General features: G+C 40.0%; 1 protein-coding gene across 1 annotated transcript; it reads right to left on the bottom strand.

Moving 5' to 3' along the window:
* Positions 1 to 662: 662 nt before the first annotated feature.
* On the bottom strand, positions 663 to 14,130 carry LOC308666229 (carbonic anhydrase 13-like). The gene is made up of 7 exons (XM_081324869.1): positions 13,969 to 14,130; positions 8,753 to 8,950; positions 8,040 to 8,158; positions 4,867 to 4,962; positions 3,762 to 3,824; positions 2,467 to 2,622; positions 663 to 1,398 (listed from the first exon to the last, which is right to left on the bottom strand). The coding sequence occupies exons 1-7, from the start codon at positions 13,997 to 13,999 to the stop codon at positions 1,285 to 1,287; spliced, it is 777 nt and encodes a 258-aa protein (XP_081180995.1). The 5' UTR covers positions 14,000 to 14,130; the 3' UTR covers positions 663 to 1,284.
* Between the last annotated feature and the right edge of the window lie 8,813 nt (positions 14,131 to 22,943).

The raw sequence follows: 22,943 nt of genomic DNA, 5'->3' as shown, positions 1-22,943 counted from the left end.
CTGACTCCTTAACAATGTTTTTATGAAAATAGCATGAAAATATTAAGATCCATAGTTTTTTTAAATATGAAACAATGCCATGTCCAAACCATCATTCACATCATTTATATTGTTAGTTGTCTGGAGTTTTTAAGTGTATTGCCATTCTTGCTTTCTAGTCTAATTAGCTAAATTGAGTTTCTTTACAGAGCAACAATTCCTAGGATGTTTTGAAGATAAATGGTTAGAATCCCTGAGTGGAAGATTAAAACATTTAATAGGTCATTTCATTCACAAACCCTAAATTATGTCTATAGAATCCTCACCACTACACTTAGCATGCTAAGCCTTGGTGGAGCAGTGGGCTAGTGCCTCCTTAAGTAACACCAGCTGCCTGCAATTATTGCAGGTTCGCATCCCACCAGGCTCAAGGTTGACTCAGCCTTCCATCCTTCCGAGGTAGGTAAAATGAGGACCCAGATTGTTGGGGGCAATTAAGCTGACTTTGTAATAATGCCGCTTGGGGGGGTGTATGAAAGCCCTAATAAGCAGGCATATACATAGAATGAAGGCTACTGCTAAGCTTGTAAGCCGCCCTGAGTCTTCGGAGAAGGGCGGGATATAAATGGAATAAAAATAAATAAATAAATAAATAAATAAAATAATGCTACACTGCAATCAAATAATAGCATGAAGTTTATTCAGACCACTAAATGGAATATTGATGTATTAACTACAATTCAGAATAAATGTGATTTATTATATCATATTACAATCCAATAACTTCTTACATTGTTAATTGCCTTTCTAACATCGTCAAACTGCAAGAAAACTATTATTTAAAATAGATGAATCAAATAATTGAACAAAAATATTGTATCAATAAAATAAACTTTATGTCATGAATTGGATATAAGTATTTTAGTTCCTGTTCTATTTCTATTTCTCCTTATCATCTCACTACTTACAGTACACAAACTTTGCATTTACTGTTATTTTATACAAGCTCATAGGTTTTTATTTGGGACTTATATTGTAGGGGCAAAATTGTCAGAGATCATAATAATGTTCTATTCTATTCTATTCTATTCTATTCTATTCTATTCTATTCTATTCTATTCTATTCTATTCTATTCTATTCTATTCTATTCTATTCTATTCTATTCTATTCTGTATTTCCATCAAAATTCCTACAATTTAAAAATGAAAAACATACCACACTTCAAATTAATATATTTTTTTAAAAAAATAAGGGCAATATTTTAAATGGGTTTTGCATCCAGTGTCAAGCAAATTATCCTTCCTTTAATTTCTTCTTACTTCCCGCCCCCTTAAGGGCTGTGGTGGTCTAAAGTTTTTCAGCATGCAATAGGCATGCTCTCCTTCACCAGTGCACAGGAGGTTGCGAAATTTGGCCAGCTGTGGATAAAAAAGGTACAAAATTCAGCAAGAATTAATGCCAAAAATGCACTCCACGTGCACCTTGTTTTCTTCCTTGTGACACATATTGATATAAACCTGTGCTTTTTTATGAGCAATTAGTTTCCAAATGAACCCATAAAGACATAACAACAAAAACAGAGTTAATGAATGATGACTTATTATGAAACAGTGCCTACATATTTGTAAACATAAACTGAATGTATTTAATTTGCACTGTAACATTTAAACACATTAAGCGTGTACAAGCCTCAAGCGCACATTTACTATCTTGCAATTTTGACAAGCCACTGCAACTGAATAAAGGAGCTCTTAATTATATTTGCACTTTAATGGTTAATATTGATTAAATATGTACCATCCAGTCAATGCCGACTCTTACAAGACACATAGACAGATTTTTCCTATGGACTATCTGAATGGTTAATATAGTTAGATTTTATTTATTTATTTATTTATTAAATTTTTATACCGCCCTTCTCCCGAAGGACTCAGGGCGGTGTACAGGGCAATAAATATCAAAATGTAAATACAAAAGTTAAAAAAGAGTTAAAAAGAATTAAATAATTATGCCCAATATAATACAATAATAAAAGTGTGTTAAAACTAAATCCAACCCCAAATCCATCAGACCAGGCCAGATTGTTCAAATAAATAAGTTTTTAAATCGCGCCAGAAGGAGCGAAGGTCGGGGGCCATCCGGAGCTCAACTGGCAAGCAGTTCCACAGGTCTGGCGCGCCCACAGAGAACGCCCTCCCCCTGGGGGCCACCAATCGACATTCTCTGATCGGAGGCACCCTGAGGAGGCCCACTCTGTGGGAGCGCACTGGACGGAGGGAAGTTGATGCCGGCAGCAGGTGCTGCCGTAGGTAATCCGGACCCATGCCATGTAGGGCTTTGTAGGTCATAACCAGCATTTTAATAGGTGACCCATGTAGACTTCTGATATCAGAATATAATAAATGGCAAACGTTCGTATGAGAACCCCTTTAAAAAGAGAGATTTCACATGGGAAAGTATTGTCTCTGGTCAGAGCCAAAACATACCTGTTCAGAGCAAACACTTATAGGCTCCCTAAGAACGATCCAAATGACACTCTCAAGAAGAGGGGGGACTGTGAGAGACCCAAGGTAAGTCCAGTAGTCCAGTGAATGAGGGAGCAGACAGGAAGGATCAAAATTGGTGAACCTGTGCTGTTTACCCTAAAGGAAAGAAGGATGGCAGGAATTATCAAATGCCCTCTTCATCCTCACTGTGTGGCATATAACTTCCACTGTTAATTCTTCCTTCTATGGCAGGCTTCCTGCTTCCAGAAGATACCTTTCCTTCTCCACTTTTGCCTCCATGAACACAGAGATTTAGATTATTCTATGGTTGTTCATACATACTGTAGCTGCATCTCATTCTCAGCACTAGTTTATTTTATTTATTTATTTATTATTTAAATTTATATACCGCCCTATTCCCGTAGGACTCAGGGCGGTTTACAGGGAAAATTAAAAGTTAAAATACATCACATACAACTAAAATCGACTAAAACTAAGATTAAATTAATCCCTGAACTTAACTAAAACCCCATTAATTAAATAATTAAAACCCCTCAGTCTGGGCCAGACAGCTCAAAAAACCAAGTTTAGTTGCCCTTTCTCAAACTCTAATGTTTGTAGGACTACCAGATTTGGGCTGCAAATATGTGGACAATATCAAGAGGGCAGAATTAGTATTTTCTGTATCCTCTCTACTTCCATCTAAAGGTTTTGCCCATTTTACTGCCAAAATTTGGCAGCTTTTAATGCTTCTATAGGGGTAGTCCTCGTTTAGGACTTCCTTGTACAGCAACTGTTTGCCATTAATGACAGTGATGAAAAAATAGCTTTTGTGATCTATCACAGCATTTATGACCTTCGCAGGTCTATACAGCAATGGAAAGCTGAAGTAAGATCATGAGCACAGTTGCAGTTTCACTTAGTGACCACTTTCCTTAACAACAGCGTTGCCAGTCCCAGTTGTGGCCGCTAAACAAGGACCACCTGTAAATGGCAAGAGACAGTGTGCTTGTGAAAGGTTTAAAGCACTCCAATTGTATGGACAACCCTAGAAATTATTATACAATACTCAATTAAAGCAGCTGAGGAGAACCGGAAAGAGGACGTGTAGATCTAGCATTTTGATTCATCATCTATATTTATAGAGATATTGTATGTTCCACACTACCAGCAGAGGAATCATAACTCTGTGAATCAACAGGTCTGCCATCTATTATCTGAAATAGTTTTTAGTAGTAAAGTTTGCATTGCAATCCCAGTAAGAATAAACGGTACTAGGACCTGATCTGCCTTACCTTCACTTTAATGGTATCCAGTTCGTCTGTGATTTTTTTCAGTTGTGAATTGCATTCACCCAACTGTAAATATAAACGTAAGATCATTTCTTTGTCTGAGAGAAAATGAAGTTTTATTGATTTTAAACTTTACTGGTTTTTATAATTAACTTTTGTCAGCAAAATGGTTATCTGAAAAGTTTAAAAAGAAAGCATAAATATATGCAATTAAGAAAATGTATTTTAAGAAATAACCACAGGAGATAAAATGTCAAAATACCTAAGAAAAATGAGAGGTTTTATGGAAAGCTATTCTATAATTATAATCCTATTACTAAATCCAATTATGAATATGCAACCCACCTCACACTATCTAATGCAAACTTTGCTAATTCCAGGAAGATGTACTTTTGAATACATTTGCATGGCTGGTATGGTAGAACTCTAGAGATATTTTTTCTGGAGAATATCTTCTTAAAGGCTCTTTTGGAATAATGAGGTGAATGAGGGTGTACATTCCATAAAAGGAAACTGCATCTAGGAATTTTTTCTTGCTTAAAAGTTTGAAAAATAAATACTTTGCTTTCCATATAATATTTCATATATTTGTATGTACTAAAACATCACATACATTCTTCAGGGTATTTGTTGTAAAAAAATTTCAAATATGAATACAAATATATATGTGTGCAAGGGGGAGTTTGGCACCCACAAGGTGATCCATTGTGTCCTCTGAATCTATTCCCAGTTGTATTGTCAAATTTTAATTTCTCAACATTTGGAAACAGAAAGTACTAAAAATAGTAGAGTAAATGTAAAATAGGTTTAAATAGGCTTGTTTTTAAAAAGCAGAAAATTCCATCTTCCCCAAATAAAACCAGGAAAAAAGAATCACCCATACACTTGGGATCCTGGAGGGTCTATAATTGATTCCAGCACCCAAATTGGTGAAAGGTACAAATGATAAGCCCAACCACTATGATTCTCATCCCCCTGGAAGCCATTATGCCTAGTTTTGAACCAGTAAAATGTTCCTCGCCCTGACAGACAAAATTATGTGCTAAACAATAGTCTGATCTTTTGTTTCCTACATTTGAAATGAAAGAATATCATTTTATTTCCTTACTTTTAAGAAAACAGCCATGACTGCTAATCCATCAGGTTTCTGAGCAGCTTCAACAAAGCTGGGGTATTTACCTGCATTCCAGTGCACCACATGAAGCTGAAAAGCAAGAAAATAAGTAAAATTAATCATCACTTTATGAAGTTAGCCAGGAATCTGTAACACATGATGGAGTATTGGGAGCTAAGTCATTATTTTTTTACGAGTAGCCAAAAGCCATCTTGATGCATGTAGTCCTTTGGAAGCTCCACGCACTCTGGTCCAAAGCTCTGAAGATCCATTCTAGTCAGTCCTAGTTTGGGGCATGTTTATAAAAATAATAAAAAGAGTCTATGACAAATCCTCATGCCAGTCCCTCCCACCAGCTGTGTTCCCACCCTCATTTTTCTTTCACAGATTCTCAGAGTCACACACACTGGATCAAGGGCTTTAACATCCTTTCAAGAAAGCTGCTTTGTAAGTGCAAAGTATTATTATGAATAAAATCTAGAAGTTCTAATGGCTCAGTTTGCTAAATCTGGATTCTTAAGGTGTCAACACACACACTTTAAAAAGCCGGACAATATATCTCCTGAAATATTGTGAACATTTTACAAAAAGGAAACCAATGTTTTCAACAGGAATGGCTTTTATTAATGAAAAATAACAAACAAGAAAGGACACGAAAAACACTGTGGGGGAGGCCCATCCCTATGGCCCGTGACTTCTTTTTTTAAAGATGTATGTACTGTATCTTGTCTTACCACCGCTCTTTCACCACAGCTTGTTGGAGAAATCTTTTAAGGCCTGTTTCTTTTATGCATCATCCTCAGCAGAACTGTATCGCAGCCTGTTGGAAACACCTGGGTCCAGGAGATAGGCTGCCTCAGATTAATAGGACTTTGGATCCACAGAGATCATCTGCCAGAGGAACAGTGTTGTCTTCTGTCTGCAGAGCAGCTCTTTCTTCCTGCATGTGCCAATTTGGCAGAGGTGCATTCTTGAGCCAAAGAGCCTTTTCTTCCCAGGGCTCAACACCGTACATCTGTTCACTGACCTTTTGGGCATATCTCCACCCATATGATCAGCCTGACACTCTCTCAAATCTAGGGTCTTTTTTTTTCAAAATCAGTAGGGTTTCTAGTGGGTTCTTGATAATCGGCAGAGGGAAAACTTTTTAAACTAACTAAACATTCCTAAATATTTTCTCCTTCCATTTGGTTTCTTAGATGAAACTTATTTCTTTCCAGCTATATATCTGTTTTGGAACATACTGTTTTCTAAGCACCTCTTATTAATTCGTTATATTCCATCTCACCTGGTTCCTGTGGAAAACATAAGTCTTTAAACACTGCAAATGTCATTTCCCCCAACTGATTTTCCCCCATTAATTTTAGGCATTTTTCTATCTTCCTTTATTTGATTAAGGACATTATTTCTGTGAATCTTCAGTTCTTTCATTACAGTACTGACAAACATGTGCTTCTATTTCAAACTACTATTCCATTTCAGAAATATTAAAAAAAACAGAAAAGTTTCTTGCTTAATGTTAGTTAACTAGAAGCAATTTATACTTTTTGAGGACTTCATGTTGAGAAAAGCAATCATTGGAAATGTTAATATATATAATATATTAATATATATATATATATAATAATGTTAATATATTATAATAATGTCTCTTCCATTTAGCATTTTTGCAATTTCATTTCAGCATGGAAAACACATTAAAATAAATTGACAGAGATTGTAACTGGACTACACTTTTTGACTGAGAGAATTGTTATACTATTATAAAAGCAGAACATTTACAGTGTTTGATTTTGGTTCCACACAGATGTACCTCACTACATCTCCACCCAGCATGGTCTCAAGCCCATCCAACAGACCAATAAATCAGCCAAGAGGGAAATAGTGTTGTTTCCCTTGTTGTTGTTTTTTTTGAAAACATCAACAGAAAGCACTTTAGTCTGTTTTATTAAGTTTTATTCTCTCTGACACAAATATTGTGAAAAATATAAAAGGGAAGGCTTAGTATTTACAGGTTAGGCATTCTCAGATGCTTAATTGACCCTCATTTTCCTCCAGCAAGTTTATCCTGCTTATGTGGCTTAGTAAAATGTAAGGCCAATTTGAGATCAGTACATACTTCCCGTGTGCTGAGAAGTGAAGTGAAAAGGAGGAAAACAGAAAATTATTAAACCTAATGGAAATCTTGGAATTTAAATGCAAAAGACTGAGTCAAGCCCTATTATTTCAGAGCCTCTTCTCATCTTTAGGATGCTAGTTATAGTTTCAGTGGACAAGAAGGTTTTACAAGTTTAATTCTCAAAGAAGAAAATGATATGCAATATAGTTTTGCTTTATTTGTTCTGATATTCACCAATATGAACCCAAAGAGCTGATTAATTCCAGGGCCTCCATGTTTTGCACAGCAGTTTTACCATGTCACTTGACAGTGAACACTGGAATATTTTAACGGAAGATTTGCATCCATAGCAGTTATATGTGAGGTCAGAATATTGAATCTCACCATTTTTGTCCACCTGTGTTTGGCAAAAGGTACGTTCCTTTAAAAATTTCAGTGTCCACAGACATGTGGCAAGCAGAGAAAATAAATTCACAATGGGCTACAGATGCACTAGTAGCATAATAGCTACAAACATACTGTGCAATAGACATAAATGAAAGACAATATGGAAATGTTTCTGAGATCACACCAAAACCACTTTCCATAGCAACCAGAAATTATCAACAGCACGGGTTTTAATTAAAACAACAACAACACTGATGTGCAATTCTAAGCAGATATGATTGGGAGTAATTCCCATGGAAATTCATGTAATTTACTACCAAGGATATGATAAATATACAAGATACAGTGAAAATTTCCCAGCCAGGCTAGTTTTAAATTCCAAAAATTACATACCGTATTTGGAATTAAAAATTTCCAAACTAAATAATAAAATTCATCATATAGTATTACATTCTCCTGCCTGAACTTGACCAGCTACATTTTTTGGCCAATATCACTAAACACATGCAACCGGTCCTATAATAAAATTTAACATTGAAAATTAATAATTTTACTGCTGAAATCACACCAGTGCTTTATGCAATAGTCATCTCAGAAATGCTGCAATTATGCTGCAAAAGTAAATCCTGTTGCTTCAGAACAGCTCAGAGGAGTACTTTACCTCTGCTGGGAATTTTGCTCCATCCACAGCATGTTCAGAACCAATGTCATCACTGGCTCCCCAGTGGAAGTGGATTTGTCGCAGCCTATAATTTCCAGTGAGTGGACCCCCACTTAGCACTGTAAAAACATTAATAATTCTTATTGTTAAACAGAGAGTGGGAAACTTTTAGTGCTTAATCATATTTTCAGACTACTTGAAAACTGGTGTGGAAAACACTGACTGGATCTCTCAAGTGTTAAATAACTGCTGGAGGTTCTAGCTTAGCACTGGGGGGCTGCATTTCCCCTGCATGCTTAATTTTTTTTCTAAATAACTGTCCTGAAAATTGCTATTCACTCTACAGAGGAAAAAAAAGGCAAGCAAAAAACGATTACAAAGGAAATCTGAACTGTTCCCATGAAATGAGAGCAACATAAAACTAACTATGCCGAAGATGAGAGAAAGCAGTGTTTGAGAAAGGAATTTAGGCCACTTTGAATGGGGCTTTTAGGAAGGTATCCAACTTTCTGCACCCAATCAGATAAAATCATATTCAGGAAAGATGTGGACAGCTCATTTGAATGCAAACATATTTAGACAATTACAACTAACTGAAACTCACTCAAGTGAAAAGGTAAAAGGATTTTCTCTGGAGAATAGCTGCCTTTTATAATTTAGATACAATTAGTTATAGAGCATTAAATCAGACATAGATTTGCTAGAAAACAAACCTGATTTATTCTCAGTGTCATCAAATTCCACACAGGTGGAGTGTCCATTATTGAGTATGACTTTAGCAGAGGAAGGATCGTAGATGGGGCTGAGAGGAAGCAGTGTGGGGTCATATTTAGTCTCTATAGTTTGAATATCAATTGGAGATTGCCGGTCTCCATCAGCAATGGGGAAAATTTCCTTCCAGTGAGTAGGTCCTAGAATACATTACAGTAAAAACACTGTTTACAGAATATCATTTGGTACAGTCAGACAAACAAAGAATTTGTCATATAAGAAAATGCACAAGAACCTACCTGAATTTTCTTATTTTTCTTTTTTTTAAAAAAATAATAATAATTAAAAATGGTTGGATTTAAAGGGATGGAATATATACCACCCCATCATCTTTGGTGGGCTGAAAGACAGCCCTCTACACAAATATCTTAATTCTAATTAATTGAATACCCAAGGATGCAGGTTAGAACACTAGAGCTGTTCATTTTCTGCCTACTTCCAGGCATTCTGGTCATTAGGAATGCAGCAAACACCTGAAATTAACACACATGCAATAGATTCAGAGAACATTTATCCATCAGATGATTTAATCTGTCATTCACACAACTATAATGTTTTACTTTGGTTCAGTAACATAGAAAGTGCTTTATTCAGAGATATAGGTTAATTTTGGCTCATCAAACTTTTAGATAAGGTTGAAGAAGATATTCTGCCTAATGAATTCAGGAAACTAAGCATGGCTTAGGAAGCCCAGAAACTGATCTCCAAACTTGACATAGGGTAGTATGGTCACTTTGAAAAGAAAATACTGTACTGTCATGGAAGATGGTTCAGAACTGATTTATAATTGCAATACAGCAAGATAGAATTGGGATGGTGTACTACAAAATATCACTTAGAACTGAATAGGGAAATGCTAGCAAGAGTTTTAAAAATTGTGCTCTCATTGGTACATACAGTTTATATACATTTATATACTTTTTTTTCAAAGTAGAAGGTGATTTCCTAACTTTGCCATCAGAACTTATATAGTCTGCATTTCCCCCCTAAAATACCTGAGTCATTTATTTCAAAACAACCAAGTCTCAGTCTACCAGTCATTATCATATGTGCAATACCAGGAGTTAAATTTTAGAAGTACCAAACTTCACAAATATCAATTTAGGGCAGAATAGAAAATAGAACCAAAATACTCAGCATATTAACTGCATATAAGGTACTTGTTATCCTAGTTTAATTGTCCCAGCTTTCTTCAGCAGAAATGAAAGAATTATAAGGTAGTAAAAGTGTTAGGCATTTTGATATTATAAAAAAAATTATAAAACAGTGGTTGTACAATCCTTGGGAAAAGTGATATCTGTTAGTTACAGTATATCATAGATGCAAACTACTGGTCAGTTATTGATCCTAATAACATTTTGAGTAACTGGCATTTAGATCAGCTTTACACACTAGCCATAATATAAAATGTTATTTAAAAATATTCCAAGTGAGTGGCAGCCTTGCTTACTGTGAAGTAGCCCACCCAGGCTGATTGCCATTAATGGGAATTCTAGGAAGTGTAATCGCAACACAAATGAAGAGCAATAAGTTGTGGAGTAGCGGTTGTTATTCTTTTTCATTCAGTGAAGAATTCTGCATTGTAAAAGGAATACGGTAACAGAAATTGTTCTGTTATTTCTGTTGTCAGAAACGCTTCTAGCCAAACTTGGAATTGGTTTAAGTTTAGATTTCCTTCAGCAGGAATGCAAAATCAGGTTGCCATTATGCCATTGGAGGTGGTACCAAAATTTTGGAACCTTTTTCTTTTTTTCATTATTAAGAGATAAAATGAATGATTAGGGAATGGATTTCCATACTTAAAAATCCTAACACCGCCCTCCCCAAATAGAGTCTGGTCCTGCCTACTTTGGAATTAAGTTCTTGAAATACTGTACAGGTGTAATCCAACTCTCAAACCAAGAAAAAATGTACACTCATCCTACATATTTTCTCCATTCCCTTGAAATAGCTCATAACATTTTCTAGAAATGTCTGAAAATCACTTTTTAATTAATCAATTATCTTAAGTGTTCAAAGCAAGATTCCTACCAAAGCACAAAGTTCCTTCATAAAATTTTAATCACAAGGGATCTTTATTTTAAATACACACCTTACTTGTCTTTGAAATTTCAGAAAAAAAATATGAAAGGAGTATGAGGTGCTAAGCTGACTTGATTCTACCCAATCTATAATATGATGAATACACTGGTTAATCTTAAGCATTAGAGACAAGTGAGCCTATGTAATTTTATGATTTTTATGGTTTATTTCTGGGTTTTATTGTTGTCATGAGCCACCTAGAGTTGTGTTTTGAAATGGGTGGGAATATTTTTTAAAAAAATATTCTACTTGGTTTATCAAGTATTGATAGGGAAGAAATTATGAAATCCTCAAACCTATATTTTGTATTTCCTAACACAGAAAAACCAATTCAAGCTTAGCATTTTATATTACTCTGGTCAGAATCCATCAATCAAAATTCTTCATCAAGAGCTTAGCAAGATAGATGAGATGGAGAGATTATTGGCTTGCCTAAAGTCCTTTAGTCTAATAAAATAATATCTCAACCTTCTGTGCTTTTAATTCAGGAGAAAAAAAATACAGCATCATGTTCCTTATCATCTCTTGGACACACTGTCTGTTTTACGTCAACCATATTTCTGTCCCACCAAGATTATCTTTTGCACTGTTTCATACTATATATGCAAAGACAAATTGTACTGCAAATGAGTCAGCGATATCATTTTTCATTCCTCAAAGATCATTTATATCATTTAATATTTATCATTCAGTATCAAAAAAAGACAGACAAAAGTTTACTGAGCTGATTGCTTAAGTAATTTTATCCTTGCATAGGTACATCAAATAAGGAATAAATAACTTCTGCTCCCCAAATGCTTTACATTTATTAAGTTTTAAATGCCAGCATGCTGATTTAGAGGGCAATCCTATGCAGATTTTATTCAAGAGGAATTTCCATCATGTTTACTAAAAGTGATAATAGGATAATAGCCTTTAGTAATTGTGGAATGGTTTACCACAAACTTTTTAATTCAATGGAAGCATAAAGTTATTAATCTAACCCATTATTCTGGGTAATTACAGTGAGAATCTAATAATAACTTATTCACAGGAATAAATGTGAATGGAAAAATGTATACAAGTGATTTATTAGTATGAGCTAATAATATAAATCTTCCTTCCAACTAGTAGACTCCTCCTAAGAAATACAAAATATCTAAGTACAGAAAATTAATGTTGAACTTCCAAAAATGCTTTGTGTGTTTGTATGATCACAACAACACAACTGGAGTCACGGATAATAAAAGGACAAAGTTTTACAAAGCTTTGATGTTATTAGGTTCTCAAACCCAGGAACCCCACTGTATTAAAAGTGGAGCCCCCACTGATAGTGGAAACAAATTAAGCTTGACATGTTAATTGTTGGATAATCTTGATATGTATTTAGTCCACCAAAGCAATATCTCTTAGATGTAACACCCAGCCTTCTAATAACGTATCTAAGTTCTTCCTTATGAAGCAGGACACAAAGGTCTGGAGGATATCTTTAATGCTTTGCTTCCTAAACAGACGTCATCCACCCTGCTGTAGCATTGAGATTAGAAAACAGCAACCCAAACTAGTCTTTCATTACCTGTATTATTGTGATAAGTACACATCCAATAAAACATGGTACATTTTAAAATGTCTTCCTAAATCTGTTACTGAATCCTGTCTATCACAGACAGTAAAGGAGTATACAAAATCAGAGTTGTTCTAAACTCATCAGCCAAACAGGCGGAAACTTAGAACCCCTCAAAAAATATATTTGTATTGGAAAAAATCAAATGGGTCTTTACAGAAGAAGCATTAGAGGGTAGTGACAATGTATTAATATCTCAATGATATTTAATAAATGTTTCATGAATCTTTCATTTATTCCTTCCACATTCAAAATCACTTTCAGGTTTCAAGAGCTCCAGCTGCACCAGGTTTTTATTTCCAAAAATTAACTAAAAGAAGTAGAAGTAACTAAAAATCAGTATTGTCGATAATATGCATTTCTCTTTTGAATTCCTACATGAACAGAATTCACATGTGCCACTTAAGAACTGGAATTGAAGTAAAATTAATTTTAAGTATCTCTGTGAACTCACTTTAATATTTTCCCTGGCCTGATATTAATTTTAATGTAATAGGTACAGAAGTGCAGAGATAGAATAGATACATAGAATGTGCAAACCATAAACCTTCAGATTTAATCCAAAGATCATTATTACAAGTCTGTATTAAAAAATATTAATTGTGATTCTTAACATTACATATAGCAAAAAAGAACCAAAATATGGGAAAACAATAAACTGCCTTATCTCACTTAGCATATCTTAAATGCTCCAACGCCACTCATGCGGACAATATGAAGCTGTTTCTTTCTCTTATTAGGAACAATGGAGTAAAAATCAAGATTTTTGACCCTTCTATAATTTTTGAGCAATTTAAGATAACTTGTGATTTATTCTCTCCACAGATCCTTGGCGAGTGTTCCTTTTCCCTCCAAAAGTATGGCTGAATAGAAAAGAATTAGATAATTGAGTATGAAAAATAATTTGTTATGCAATATCCTTTTAAATTCCATTTTTACGTTTTGTCCTAACTTTGCAGCTTCAAATTTATGATCAAGAAATTTCATTTAATCTCTAAATATATCCAGACTCAAGAGAAAATGTACTACAAAAAATAATGCATCTATAACTCTACAAAACTTTTAGGAATTTGGCTTCCAAAGGAATACAGCAGAGGGAGAGAAAGAAAGAAAAGAAAGAAAGATCTAAGCCTAAGCGAAGGTGTTTCTTCCGCGTTTGTAATAAATTCCATGGGTACTTTTTTGGAAGTAAATCCCGTCACATTGGAAATCAGGCTTGCTCTCAAGGAAACGCATGAAACGTTAGAGAGAGGTCGCACGTCTAGTGGAAGTGGCTTGAAGACGCAACGGCCTAGGAAGGAAGCCCTTCCACCTGCTCCCATCCCAACTAAAGGAAAGAACTGGGCGTGTGATGAGGATGGTCGTGGTGGTGGTCGTGGAGGGAGCGGAGCCTCTCCTGGCCCTCGGGCAGCGTCCCCGACAGCCCGCCCCCCGCACCTATTCCCCCAGAGAGCCACCAGCTCTCTTCCTCACCGTTGTCTTCCTCGTATCCCCAGTGTAACATGACTTTAGTCTGCTCACGGGATGGAAGCGATGCAGAGAGGCGAATACCGTCTAGATGTCAAAAGGGGTGCAGACCGGCGGCGGCGGCGGCGGCAGGAGCAGGAGGTGGCAGGCGGAGGCAGTGAGAAGCTCGCGCCCAGCAGAGTCCCGCGACGCCCTTTTATCTCCCGCGTGCCAGCCGCCGCTGCGTCGCCGCCTTTGGCCTCCAGATGGGCCGGTCAGCAAGCAGCCCCCATTCGGGCAATGTCACTTGGGAAGGAGTTACGCGACACGGGAAAGGAAGGCACCCCGGGCTACACGGCTTGCGCGGGTGCTGCGTTCGGGGGGCCCAGCTCTTCAGACGTGCTCTTTTCCAAAAGCGAGAATGGGGAGGGATTCCTTTGCGTAGCCTTTTTTTAAAAAAAACCAAATATATATATATTTATTTATCAAATTTAAATACCACTCACCGAGCGAGTGAGCTTTTTGCATTGCTGTATCTAAAATAACTGCGTCTTAAGGAAAGACAATGTGCAGTGCAATCAGACAAGCTTGTGCGGTGCCTTTTTTTTAGGTGTGAAAGTACCTAAAATAAAATCAGAAGTGATTGAAGGATTTATTTTATTTTCTGCAAAATCCCAAGGAAAAAATACAGGTGGTCCTTGACTTACAACAGTTTATTTAGTGACTGTTTGAAGTTAAATGGCACTTAATGACCAATTTTTCACACACCATTGCAGCATCCCCATGGTCACGTGATTTACATTGGATGCTTGACAACTGGTTTATATTTATGACGGCTGCAGTGTCCCCGGCTCATGTAATCATCTTGCAACCTTCTGACAAGCAAAGTCAATTGGGAAGCCTGATTCACTTAACAACCATGTTATTAATTTAACAACTGCAGTGATTCATTTAACAAAGTGGCAAGTAAAGTCATAAAATGGAACAAAACTCACTTAACAAATTTCTCAGCAACATAAATTCTGGGCTCAATTGTTGTCATAAGTTAAGGACCACCTGTACTTACAGACCTGATTTCCGCACATTGGGCCTCTCCATCTTTTTTAGACTACAACTCCCATCACCTTGGACAAATAGGAATAACAGAAATTTCTTAACAAAGGGAGACCCCAAGGTTGGGGAAGCCAAGGCTGATGATTCAGTATGTCACTGAAGGGGAAGCAGGAATTTGGACCTACTAAAGGCTACCGCTGGACAGAGTTTTCTCCTCTTTCCTCAAATATGTCACTGAATTGTCTACATTTCATCTCTATAGCGGGCAAGAACTCCCAAACTCCCAACCAAAGCATAACTGTATTGGTGTCCCATGACTGGTTTTATAGCTAGGAACAAATTAAGCCTTATTTTAAAAGGATTTTTATAGTAGATTTATTTTTGCCAGAGTTTATGGCACGGGTCTTCAAACTTTGCCCTTTTATGATTTGTGAGCTTCAACTCCCAGAATTCCTCAGCCAGCATGCCTGGCTGAGGAATTCTGGAAGTTGAAGTCCACAAGTCATAAAAAGGCCAAGTTTGAAGACCCCTGGTTTATGGTATATTTTTAACTTGCAGTTGAGATTTTTTTCTGCTTCTAGAAATCAGTTTTTACACAAAAGTTGGATGTTGATAATATTTATTTCATCTCCTTTACAATAGGTGCACCATTATCCCTATTGGTCTTTTCAGATTAGAAAATGAGAATATTGATTAGATTATATGTCTGTGGTAGCTTGTGGACAATGTTTGCAGCTAATTTGTTAGGTTAAGTAATATGCATGTGCATATATAATATACTGCACAACATTGCAGATAGTTTTACATTTAACTATCTAGATTAAGAAAGATATATTATCATGCATACATTTTATACATTGTTCTACATGAAGGTTTGATATTCTTTGATATTCACCATGCAAATGAACCACGGTCCATCCTCCTCTGGTCGGAATGTTAATTGTTCCGCAACAGGCACCATTTTTGTTTGGAAATATGGTTATGTATGAGCTGCAATTATTTTCCAGGTTGAATGAGATTTACAAAGATCATCCAGTCCACTTTTTAGCCCCTATTCTAAATGGGCTTTCCCCCCCCCTGCAATCTACCTAGTTCAGACAAAACTGTTATGCAGCAGATGCTGAGCAGCTCTTGCAGATTGAACAGACAGCTAGAGAGATAGGATAGTTTAGAATACAGATAGAAAAGCATAAAAGACAAGAAAGATAATGTACAACATATTGGCCAGAGAGATAAGACTGACTAGTCTACTCCCTTTTGTTTTAATATTCCAACGGGCACTAGAATAGGAAACTAGGGTTGACCAAACAATCTTGAAATTACAGATTGCTTATTTCAGAGTTAATTCTTAATAGTTTCTTTGATTTTGGCACTGTGTAATACATGATTTCACTTGTTATGATTTTATACTTTGTACTGCCGTTAATCAGACCAGAGTGACTTGCTCAACATGTCTTTAAAACCCTCACTTAGCATGTGTAGTGTATGAACCTCACCAGTACAGGTAGTCCTTATGACCATAATTGAGCCCAACTTTTCTGTTGTTAAGTGAGACATTTGTTAAGTTAGTTTTGCCCCATTTTACGACCTTAACTGAATCACTGCAATTGATTGGTGACCTGATTGTTAAGTGAATCTGGCTTCCCCATTGACTTTGCTTGTCAGAAGGTCACAAAAGTGGTCACATGAGCTTGGAACACAGTAATGGTCATAAATATGAACCAGTTGTCAAGCATCTGAATTTTGGTCACATGATCACGGGGATGCTGCAAAGGTCGTAACTGAATAATGGTCATAGGTCACTTTTTTCAGTGCCGTTGTAACTTTTTAACAGTCACTAAATGAACTGTAAGTCAAGGACTACCTGTATTGTGCAACATTATTTAATATATGCATGTCTTCTTAAAGTAAAACACCTAAAACACCCTGGCCTTCTGATATTTCTCTGATATTTTAAAATCAGGAGGAGCCTGATAACACCGTTTCAGATTAACAAATTGTATGAGAAGGGATAAGCTTTTTATGAGCCACAGGTATTTCATTTGATGCAATGCGGTTACTAGACTGATATGGTGTAGGACATAAATTGGGATAAGGTGAGGGGGGGGCAGGAGGAGGCAGAAGGCAGAGTGGTTATACAGGGACAGGTTACACATAAAACAAATTATAAGTACCTTAATTGTAATATGTTAAAAATGCATTATGTATGTTGAGATCTTAAGAGACACTTTAAGTTCTTTTTTGTTTGTTTGTTTAGGCAACCTAGCATAGCTTTATTTCAAATGCTTTGGCTTATATAATGGTCTTTAACCAATTGCCTTATCGACAGCTTGCAGTCTGTTGAGTGAACTAAATTCTTAAAAGCTAGGAATGCATTTCTTTTATATCATAATTTGCTTGATGGAATCCAAGGGCCACTAACTTTAGGATTCTGCTTAGTAATAAAGAAAACCCTGGGAGATCTTCATGCTTCATTTCCAGAGAGACTTTCCTAAATGAAGCTCTGCTTGATGCTAAAATCAGGAAAGGGGAAAGTAGTTCTTTTTTTTATTGAAAAGTTTTAACATACAATTTTTCCCTTAGAAAATCCCCCCTCCCCCACCCTTCTCCCTCCCCCCCTTCCTCCCCCCCTCCCCCCTCCCCCCCCGACTTCCCAGAGCTAAATACAAGGTATGTGTAAAAAAAAACAATCATAAACAACCATATACTAACAACCATAAACTCTAAAATCTATCACTCTCTAGCTTATATAGGATAAAACAAACCTTAGTAATATTAAATATATATAAAAAAAAACTAATATAGAAAAAGAAACAAAGAAAAAAGCCTTATTCAAATATAAAACTTCTTAACCCTATACTTATTCTGGATAAACTCAAACCATTCTCTCCCTTCCATAATATAGCGTTCCTGCAAGTAGTCTTGCAAATAGGCCGAAATCTTCGCCATTTCAACCAAGTCGGAAACCTCTAAAGCCCACTCTTCTATGGTCGGCAGTTCCTCTTTCCAGTACTAACCTATCAAAAGTCTTGCTGCCGTAATTAAATTCAACATCAACTTAGTATGTTCCACCAAACTTTTATCCAAAAAGCCTTAACCTTTTTACAAGTCCACCATATATGAAAATATATTACGTCTTCATCACCGCACCTCCAACATTTAGGCTAATGATTCAGATACATACTTAGCTTTTTAAAATCTAAATACCATCTATAAAACATTTTGTAAAAATTCTCTCTTAGATTTCAAACTTGTTTAAATTTTACATTCCTCACCCAAATCTTTTCCCACCTCCCACTACTTGGCTTTAAGTACGTTGTGAAAGTTCCATAGACTTCTGCTGTTCTTGTTCTTTTATCTTTTTTGATCGTTTTAAAGCAGCACGCGTCACCCTCTGTTCTCTAGGATCATCCAAAGGTGTTATAACTTGATCTCCTCCAGCACCATTCTCCTCTGTCTGTCCATCTTCAGCCTCTTGATGTTCTCCTTCTCCAGATCCCTTTGCAGCTTCCAGAAGTGTTAATGGGGTTGCTTTTAAAACATTATTGTAAAAATCACGCGCTTGCATCACAGTAACCAGACGGTACCTTTTACCTTCATGCATCACCATCAACCCAGCTGGGATCTCCCATCTGAACCTTATATCTCGTTGCTTGAGCTCTTGCACAAGAAATGTAAAATCCTTCCTTCTCCTTAAAATCTTTGGAGGAATTTCTTTTAGAACCAGAACTTCTTGATCAGCAATCACGACTTTAGTATCATAGGCAGCTTGTATAACTTCATCTCTAATTTCCCTTTTTGCGAAATAAACCACCACATCTCTAGGCAACTTTCTCTGTCTAGCAATCCATGAATTCACACGAAACACTTTATCCATGCCTCCTTTTATTTCGGATGCTGGCTGATTCAATACCACTTCAAGAGCCTCAGAAACCAGCTGCTTTAGATCTTCCTTAATATTCTCCTTTAAACCTCTGATTCTAATGGCAAACTGCATCTGGAAATATTGAGCAAGACTCAATTCTCTATCCATTTTATCTCTTAAATCTTCATCTCCAGTACTTTTGCTTCTAATATGGCATTCTTTTGAGTCAAATCTTCCACTTTTTCATCCAAATCTTCCACACATTCAGCCACTTTATACACTGAAGACAAAATGTCTACCTTCATCACCCTGAACTTCTGTTCCATCCTCTCCTCCATTCTCTCCTCCAACTTCTTCAATTTCTCCTCCATCTGTGCAAATTTATCACCAATTGATTGATTAATTGATTCCAAAAGTACCTGGGCATGTTTATCCAAAGCATCTCGTAAATCCTTCAGTGTCAATACATCAGAAGGGTGCAACGCCTGTAATGATGATTGTTGCACCGGAGAAGATCCACCACTCCGAAGAGTTTTAGGGGGAGGTTTAGCCGCCATCTTTAACTTTCAATCGTGATGCACTTTCACTTAAAGTTTAAAAAAGTCCATCAAGCTCGAGAGTAAAATAAAATAATCCTCTTCACCTTTTCCTCTTGTACCGCTCTGCCTGCTCCTTTTAATCCATAGTCCTTCCTTCAGGCAGGGGTGGTCGCAGACGCCTGGCTCTGCTCCATGAAATCAGGAGCAGAGGCGCTGGCCAGCTGGGAGCGACCCAGGCTACGGGGGAGTTCGATCCTTCAGCCGCCCAAGCTGCAAGCTCAGGCGGCCCCGGAGAACTCGACCCCTACCTGGGGCCTCACCCCCTCCTCTTCTCCCGAGGAGGGGGCTTCAAATTCGCCCGAACAGCTGATCGGCGCTGTTTCGGGCGAAAATCACTCAGCTGAGCCGCGGGCAGCCCGGGAAGGCTGTCTCCGGCGCCGCGTAGCCACCGGAAGTCCAGGAAAGGGGAAAGTAGTTCTGTCTGTAATGATTCTAGGCTTGTGATGAGTTGCTGTGTGATCACTTAAGACTTTGATCTTGTACTGCGTTCCTCTCCTGTTCTAGTGAGAGTTGTAGGAGAAATACGTCTGAAAGATGTGTTTGTTTTCAGCTGCTCCTTTTCCTCTATTATCACAAGGGGTCACACTGGAGATCTTGGAAAGATGACAGTTTCTTTGAGAGGTAAGAGAGTAAGGAAGATAACCATGCTGGCCCAAGTATTTGGTGAGCAGACAAGAAGGCATTCAGGGCAGCTAGGAGATGTTTCATCCAAGTCAAGAATTAGGACCTTTGTTCTTCTATCTCAGTACTCTTGAATTCTTCCACAACAGAGTCCTAAATTCTGCTTCTGTGCCTGAAATGTTTTGAAAGTATGTGAGATTTTACCACATTACAATGGTTAGTTAGGTCACTTGTAACCTGTTGCCCCGAATCAGCTGTAGGGGTGCCGGGACGTCTCCGCCCCACCGCCTGGGCCGTTGGCGGCCGTTTTAAATGGGGCCATCATCCTCGCTCAGCCTCAGCCGCCTGATCTACTGTGGGCGGCGGCGGCGTCTCCAAAGGATCAAAGGAGACGCCGCAGATCATCTGTGAGGCGGAGGCGGCGAAAGATCAGCTGTAAGGCGGAGGCGGCGAAAGTGAAAGTGAGCACAGCAACAGTGGCGGTGTGAGAGCTCAAAGCCGGTCATCTTCCCCAGGGGGCTGGAAAAAGCGGTGGCGGTTGGCGGTAACATCTTCGGCCCACCCCCTGAGCTGCTGCGGCTGTATAGCCAGCTGATTTGAGGCCGACGCCTCCGCTCTACCTCGGCTCCCCTGGCCCGCTCCCGGGCAGCGGCGGCGTCTCCGAGGATCAGAGGAGGCGCCACGGATCAGCTGGGCGGTGGAAGAGGCGGCAGCGAAGACGACGGCGGCCGGGACTGCTTCTCCAGGCCCAGTCGTTCACCTCCCAGGGGCCTTGACAGCGGCGGTAGCACTGACGGCGTGGCATCTCCGGCCCGCCCCCTGTACCGCTACGGCCGTTGCAACAATCCTGAGCGGGGCCGGAGCTGCTGTTCTGCCTCGGCTGCCTAATCTGCTCCCGGATAGCGGCGGCGTCTCCGAGTGATCAAGGAGACGCCGCAGACCAGCTTTACGACGGTAGCGGCAGCAACGAAGACGCGGGCGGTGAGACAGCTGCTCTGGGCCCCGGTCGACCGTCCTCCGAGGGGCCTTAACAGAGGCCCTGACAGAGACGCTAGCAACAGCGGTGCGGCGTCTCGACCACCGTGGGCTGCTCCTGGACGGCGGTGCCTCCGAAAGATTCACACCAAAGGAGACGCTGGGCAATGGAGGCGACGGCGGCGTGGGCCACAGCAGCAGCGAAAGCTTCTCCAGGCCCCGGCCGGCCACCCTCACCAGGATCCCTCGACGCCGGCAAAAATGGACACGGCGTAGCGTCTCCGGCCTGCACTCTGAGCCGTTTCCAGCCGCCCCGAATGGGTGCCAACGACTCCTCTATGCCCTGTATGATGGAAGCGGCGGCAACGAAGGTGAGGACGGCGGTGACAGCCTCTCTGGGCCTTAGACCGTTTTTGCCCAGGGGCCTCTGACAGCGGCGGTAGCGGCGGCGGCGAGGCATCTGCGGCCTACACCCCGAGCCACCTCCTCGAGACACCTTGAACGGAGACGGCAACAGCAGGGACATGACACCAGGGACTCCCATACCTCTGGGAGGCCACGCTCCGGACGGTCCCCAACCAATAGGGGCCTATGGAGCTGCGGCCGGGAACAACGCCCAGAGGATCAGGGAGGGAACTGTTTGGGCGGCTGAACCACCAGAGCTGACGCCAATTAATGGATCCCTCCATCCTGCCTTCTGCCCACTCTCAACCATCCTTGCCCATTCTCTCCCCACAGGACATAACGGGCCTGGGTGCTAGCCACGGTGGCAGAGTGGCTTGGCCTTACACCTGCAACCCCATAGAGGTGAGAGCTCTATGGGGTATGCTTCACCCAGAGTACGTTCTGGACCACCTCCGGAAGCAGAGACACAACCCATCGTGAGAGGATGAGGAGTGGCCTGCTTCTGGGGGTTCGCCCGGCCAAGTGGCAGTGGCAGGGCGACGATCCAGAAACGCACCTACCCGACTCGACCCTCCTGCAAATTCACCATCCAGGGGACAGCCTTCCCGGAACCACCTGTGACTATGCTCGTTAAATACCCTAGCACAGTACTGCACGCCCTCAGGGGTTCCCCACTCTCCTGGGTGCGACCCGCCTGCATCACATCCAATCTTGATGACGGGCCCAACCACTGGGCCTCTGAGAGATGGCCGGGCAGGGTCAGGGGCCTCCAGCATAAGCCCAACAAGAGGCCCCTGATTAAGTTCTTAGTTAAGTTTTTTGTGGGGTTAGGGAGGGGGGAGGGAGAAGACTATGGTTGCGCGGGAAAGGCACGCCTTCCAGCCACCATAACGCATGCCAGGCCCACGACCGTTCGCGACGGCGTACAATGAGGACCAGTCGCCGATAACACCCAGTGGCGTACTGACAAACATCCCATCCCTAGGATGGTGGGGAATGGCAGAAGGTGCACAGACAGAGGGCCGTATCGTCACCGGGAGTGTCATCTCCGCTCTGTACAAGCGGTGAGACGCTCCGACCCTCTGTTCTCCCCCGGAGGACCCGGGAGCAAAGGTGCGCACCCTCCCATGCTAAGGCTGGTCTACCTGAATGCAAGGTCCGTAGCTAACAAAGCTCACCTCATTCGTGACCTAGTGGAGAGTGAGCATGCGGACCTAGCCTGCATCACGGAAACCTGGCTGGGCCCAGAGGGGGGTGTTCCTCTGGTTGACCTCTGCCCGCCAGGTTTCCAGGTGCTGCACCAGCCCCGGGCTCATGGGAGGGGCGGGGGAGTGGCAGTTATCATCAGGGAATCCCTTAGCCCGCGAGAGACCACCGTCCCTCAGATGGTCGGGTGTGAGTCTCTCCTACTGAGATACGGCCCAGGGGCGCAGTTGGGCCTGCTGCTGGCGTACCTACCACCTAATCGTGCAGCGGCGGCCCTG

Source organism: Vipera berus, assembly GCF_964194415.1.
Source record: "Vipera berus genome assembly, chromosome: 3".
NCBI classification, from domain to species: Eukaryota; Metazoa; Chordata; class Lepidosauria; order Squamata; family Viperidae; genus Vipera; species Vipera berus.
The sequence above is the reverse complement of the archived record's forward strand: the minus strand, read 5'-3'. Positions and strand labels throughout refer to the sequence as shown.